Source organism: Diadema antillarum, unplaced genomic scaffold, assembly GCF_040938485.1.
Source record: "Diadema antillarum isolate AM-2024a unplaced genomic scaffold, OU_Dant_1.0 scf00000123, whole genome shotgun sequence".
In the NCBI taxonomy this organism is placed as follows: domain Eukaryota; kingdom Metazoa; phylum Echinodermata; class Echinoidea; order Diadematoida; family Diadematidae; genus Diadema; species Diadema antillarum.
This window is the reverse complement of record NW_027271012.1, coordinates 691795-697908: the sequence shown is the minus strand read 5'-3', so window position 1 is coordinate 697908 and position 6114 is coordinate 691795. Positions and strand designations below refer to the sequence as shown.

The following is a 6114-nucleotide window of genomic DNA, read 5'->3' as shown; positions in this document are numbered from 1 at the left end:
ATATTCGGGTCAAGTGTATCTTTGTGGAGAAACAGAAAGGTAATTTGGGTTCATCATTGTCATAAAATGTTAATACACAGAATTCAAAACTTCAGAATAATGTTATACACAGAGATAATTTTTTTTCAAAGGAAGTGTTTTTCCTTACTTTGGGATACAGGATAAAAATACAACTAAGTAGAAGAAATCGTTGATGTGTAATGCAAGAAGTGAAGAGAAAAAAATGCAGTTATACTTCGTAATTCCGTCAGGGATTACGTTGACAAGAGAGACCCGCTGACGCATGCGCAGATTCCCCACTTCGTTGACGGCGCATTTGCACTGAAGCACGGCTTCGGATGCCCGTTTTTTCCCCTGAAAATATCGGCGCGATCCTCAAGAATAGGTTAGCGCTTTAGTGGAATATTGAAACTTAAAGTCTCTTAGTCGAAGTGTAAGTCACTTTCGAGACTATATTTCACGTTTCCGTTATCAAAAAATTAACGATCGGTATGGAGGCGAGCACGGCTGCCTCTCCCAAAACCCCAGCGGCGCCCGCTAAAGCTGGCCCGCTGGTTCCGGGCACCGGCAAGGTCGGTATCCCGGTAGAAAAACACGCAAGCGGTAAGGCCGCAGTAGCTATCAGTAACACCGCGAAGAAGACGATCGCTTCGTCGGTCAGTAATACGAAGGTGAAGAAAGGTACTGCCAAAACCGTAGCGGGATCTTCACAGCAAAAAACTTCTGCTCATATGACTGAATTCGCCGAAAGGCTTGACAAAATGGAAAGTTTGCTTTCCAAAGTTATCGAAGCTCTACCACAAGCGACCGCAAATTCATCGCGTTCGCCGGCCAACATGGCGACCGCCACGGGCAGTGGCGAGCAAGATATGAGCACGCGGGGTGCATACTATCCAACCGCGCCACACGCGGACATGAACTTGCCGGATAACTCGCCCACTGGGCAACTGGATATGTACATGATAGATCATGACGACGATACTGCGTCTGGATTCGACCACGCAGAGCAGATCCCGCAGTCCCAAGTGGAACAGTTTGAGATCCCCACCATAGCAGCTAAATTCGCGATGCCCACTGACATTGGGGATCCAATAGACGATGAAGTGGCAAAGTCGACTACCTATCTCATGACTCACCAACTCGAACTGAAAGTTCTGGAGGATGTGGTTGGAAAGTATCCCTCTCCAAACAATTGTCAACTCATCGATGTGCCCAAAGTGAATCCGCCTATCTGGGATTTTCTGCCACCAGCGACCAAGAGTCGGGATTTAAAGCTACAACGGGTGCAAAAATCGCTTACAAAGGGATTAAATGCGTTCACAAGATCGCTCTCAGCAGGTCGCATGTCTGATACGCAGCAAGATGCCCTCGCTCTGATTTGCAACGCGAATTTCGAGCTCAACTGTCTCCGTAAGGAGCTGATCAAACCAGACATAAACTCTAGATTTGCACATTTGTGTAAGCCATCACTCCCTGCTACCCGTCTACTGTTTGGAGACGATCTAGGAAAACAAGTCAAGGACTTGAAAGATCAACAGCTAGCGGCAGCTGGAGTCATGAAATCGCAAGGGAGGGCGAGACCAATCGCGGCGTATCAGCGCTCGCTCAGTAGGCCGTATCCACAGAGAGGACGCGGTTTTCAGCATGCTGCATATAACAGACCGGTAGCTGGATCTACTGCTGGACCTTTTTTAGGCCAGAATTACAACAGGAGGGGCAGGCAGCCACCACCTCACACACAAACGCTGAGCTCGTCGAGCCAGGCAACTCAACAGACAGCCCAGCGAGGGGGGCACTCCCATCGGAGGAAGTAGGAGCTGATACCGCCGAAACGGTGAGTAATCTCTGCTTACTTAATCACACTAGACTTGGCACTAGATCTAGTACATTGAAACACGATAGGCCTATTGGAGGTCGACTGAGGCTATTTAGATATAACTGGAGGACAGTGACACATGATCAATTCATTCTGAACTCAATTTCTGGCATGAAATTGGAATTTAAGGAGGGAAAATTCCCCCCTACAAGCACAAGAAATCCTCACTCCTTTCGGAGAAATTCAATTGACAATGCACGTGTGCATGAAGAAATCAGAAATCTGCAGACAAAAAATGTTATTGAGCAATGCAGTCATGTGGAAGGAGAGTTCATCTCCAATGTATTCCCACGCCCCAAAAAGAATGGGGGCATACGGTTAATTCTGGACTTGTCAGAGTTAAACAAGTATCTTGTGTATCGTCATTTCAAGATGGACAATATTCACAAAGTACTGGAATTGATATCTCCAAACAATTTCTTAGCCTCAGTCGACCTTCGAGATGCCTACTATTCAGTCCCAGTACATGATGGAGACAGAAAATTCCTACGTTTCACTTTCAGTGACCAGTGTTGGCAATTCAAAGCAATGCCAAATGGGCTTAGCTCAGCCCCCCGTTTGTTCACTAAAATACTGAAACCAGTGTTTGCAACACTGAGAAGATTGGGCCACATCGTTATTGGATATCTTGACGATACCATACTGATCAGTGAAAGTGAAGCGAAACTGAAGGAATCCATAGCTACAACAGTAAGCCTTCTCACACATCTTGGGTTTGTGGTGCATCCAGAAAAATCAGTGCTCTATCCAACCAGGAAAATAAAATTCCTTGGTTTTATGCTTGACACTGTAGAAATGTCTATCAGTCTGCCAGAAGAAAAAATGACAGAAATCAGAGATCTGTGCGCTAACTTGCTACATATGAATAGACCTTCAATTAGGCAAGTAGCACGAGTGATTGGAAAGATTGTAGCAAGCTTTCCGGCAGTACAGTATGGTCCATTGTTCTATCGTGAACTGGAAAAAGACAAAATTCAAGCTCTGAAGGCAAACAAAGGTCACTTTGATAGAAAAATGGAACTATCCACCGAAGCAAAACAGGAGCTTCAGTGGTGGGTAGAGAACATTCACACTGCCTTTGCACCAATCCAAAGAAAGAAAGCAGATCTAGAATTGCGCTCAGATGCCAGTGGGGCAGGATGGGGCGCCACAAACCTCCACAGTAGTACTGGGGGAAGATGGAGTGAGAAGGAACTACATAACGCAAAGCATAGTGGCATCAATTATCTTGAATTAGTTGCAGCTGGGCATGGTCTCAAGTCGTACTGCAAAGAACTAAGAGATGTGCATGTTTTGCTGCGTGTAGACAACACTACAGCTGTAGCATATCTAAACAACATGGGAGGCGTTAAGTCCCCTAACTGTAATGATGCCGCAAAAGAAATTTGGAAATGGTGCATACATAAGCACATTTGGATCACTGCGTCCCACATTCCTGGAAAATTAAATGTAGAAGCGGACCACAGGTCAAGACAGTTTAACGATGGGTCTGAATGGATGCTAAATCCAGCAAAATTCCAGGAAATTGCCAGTCACTATGGTACCCCAGAAATCGACTTGTTTGCATCAAGGCTAAATAAACAAGTAGAAAGATATGTAGCATGGCAGCCAGACCCAGAGGCAGAAAATGTAGATGCCTTCACACTCGATTGGGGTCCATTGGATTTCTATGCCTTTCCTCCCTTCTGTCTTATCTCAAGATGCCTACAAAAAATTAAGCAGGACAAAGCAAAAGGCATCGTAGTTGTACCAAACTGGCCCACCCAACCATGGTTCCCTGTATTAATGTCCCTGACCACTGAAAGACCAATGTTATTAAGACATAGTGCAGAGTTGCTTACGCTCCCGGGAACGGGAGAACCTCACCCCCTGCATGACAGACTTGATCTGCTCTGTTTCAGGTGCTGCGAAAACCCCTAAGCAGAGATGGACTGAATTCAAGAACAGTTGACATCATCGCAGCATCGTGGCGAAAATCTACAAAAAAGCAGTATGGGGTTTACATCAGGAAATGGAAGTCCTTTTGTACAAAGCGTAGTTTGAACTATCTAACAGCACAAGCAAATGACGTGCTGGAATTTTTAAGTGTTCTTTTTTATGATGAAAGTTGTAGTTACAGTGTTATCAACAGTGCACGTAGTGCACTTTCTTCGTTTTTGATATTGGAGGATAATTGTCCAGTTGGAAAACATCCACTCATTTCGCGTTTCGTTAAAGGTGTTTTTCATCTTCGCCCACCGTTACCCAGATATCGTGAGATTTGGGATGTGAACATAGTGTTTAATAAACTTCGTAGGTGGGCACCTGCAAAGACACTTTCTTTGAAAGTGTTGACCTGGAAACTGTGCACATTAATGGCCTTAGTTTCTGCGCAGAGAGTACAGTCGCTGCACAATCTTCACCTCGACCACATGCAGCTAAAAACCAGCGGTGCGCAATTTGTTTTCAAGGACCTCTTAAAGCACAGCAGGCCAGGAAACGCTAACCTCAATTTGTCGATGAGGGCCTTCCCACCAGACAGACGACTGTGTGTGGTGAACTATCTGCAGCACTACATCAAGCGAACAAGCACATTACGAGGCAAGGAGCGCTACCTGTTCATTAGCTTCAAGAAGCCTCATCATCGCGTGACATCACAAACCATAGCCAGGTGGATCAAGAGCACGCTTTCAGCTGCAGGGATAAATACTCAGGTTTACGCAGCCCACTCTACCCGAGCAGCTACGACATCAGCCGCAAGGTGTGCGGATTTGCCCATCAGTCAAATTCTGGCACAAGCAGGCTGGGCTGGAGAAAGGACATTTAGAAATTTCTACAACAAACCACTGGAAACGAGGAGAAGTTATGCTGCAGCTGTGATCCTGAGCAAAAGCAATCCACAGCTGTACCACCAGAATTAATGGCAGCCAGCCCCACATTGACTACAGGGCCATTTAATGCAGGTAAATACCTACTGCATAGATAAGCCATTAATTTACATAGGCCGTTCATGGCTAACGGCTTTAAAATCTCTTGTCAACGTAATCCCTGACGGAATTACGAAGTATAATTGATAGATTAAACGAGAACTTACCTGTTTGTAGTTTGATCTCAATTATATGAGTAATATTACGGAAGGGATTACGTCCCTCCCTTCCCTCCCTGTGTATTCAAACTACAGTGGAAAGTTCTCGTTGATCTATGTTTTCGTTAGCCATGACCGGTTTTCTACGAATATTGGGGAATCTGCGCATGCGTCAGCGGGTCTCTCTTGTCAACGTAATCCCTTCCGTAATATTACTCATATAATTGAGATCAAACTACAAACAGGTAAGTTCTCGTTTATTCTATCAATTATGCAATATTCAGTTGACCAATCAAATAACTGCAGTTACATAGAGGTGATATCTAAAATGTTGTACGCTGTGTATTTCTGAGAACTTTAATGCAAATTTTCAATGAGTTTCCATGAAGCAAAGTGTGTGGTAAGTGTAGATTAAGATATATTACTGTAACAGTGTATTGGAACTGCCATGGTTTATGATAGGTGGTATGTGTTGCTCAAATACCCCCGGGAGACCAATAGTGTAACATGAAACAAATATATAGCATGTTGTATAGTATGCATGTTTTCCAGTTGTGCGGACTGTCCTTAAAAGGATATTGTTGCCTTGTAACCAAATACACACGGTAAAATTGTCGTCTATGGTGGCTTGAGATTTTGTTAAAGGGATGTAACCCGAAACATGACAAGACAACAATCACATTGCTTTTACAAATTTTTTTAGTTGATGGAAAGACAACACAAATATGAGTCATTATTGCTTTAGCTGTGAGAGATGAAGAAGTGATACAGCTTTGTGATAATTTATCAGTTCATTTTACTTGTCAATTCATTTTACAAGGGATACACAAACACACAATATGCTGCTTTGTAGTTATCTGTGTAAATGCCATGTCCTGTCCGTGTGTTTCCTTTGACTATTAATAATATTGAGAGATTAACTGATTATGAAAGACCTTGGTATATTTTTGTAAAAATCTTTGACTAGGGCCAAAAGAAAAACATGGCAAATGAATGAATGAAGATGACAGAGTTAGTTTATATTGCTTGCAATAACAGATTGGTTAGAGAGAGTAACAAACATTATCTTATGTCCATACTGGAGCAAGGCATAAGATGCTATTTTTTTTTCCAAGTACATGTAGAAGCTAAGATTGGTCAGCTACTTGTGTTCAGATGATGTGTATTTTTGCCT

General features: G+C 43.6%; 1 protein-coding gene across 1 annotated transcript; it reads left to right on the top strand.

Moving 5' to 3' along the window:
• The first annotated feature begins 336 nt into the window (after positions 1 to 336).
• Positions 337 to 5134, top strand: LOC139720166 (uncharacterized). Its single transcript, XM_071631532.1, has 2 exons — positions 337 to 1834; positions 3778 to 5134. The coding sequence occupies exon 1, from the start codon at positions 492 to 494 to the stop codon at positions 1812 to 1814; it is 1323 nt and encodes a 440-aa protein (XP_071487633.1). The 5' UTR covers positions 337 to 491; the 3' UTR covers positions 1815 to 1834; positions 3778 to 5134.
• The last annotated feature ends 980 nt before the right edge of the window (positions 5135 to 6114 follow it).

Coding starts and splice junctions, on each gene's coding strand:
- LOC139720166 (XM_071631532.1), top strand. CDS start 492: ATGGAGGCGAGCACGGCTGCCTCTCCCAAAACCCCAGCGGCGCCCGCT.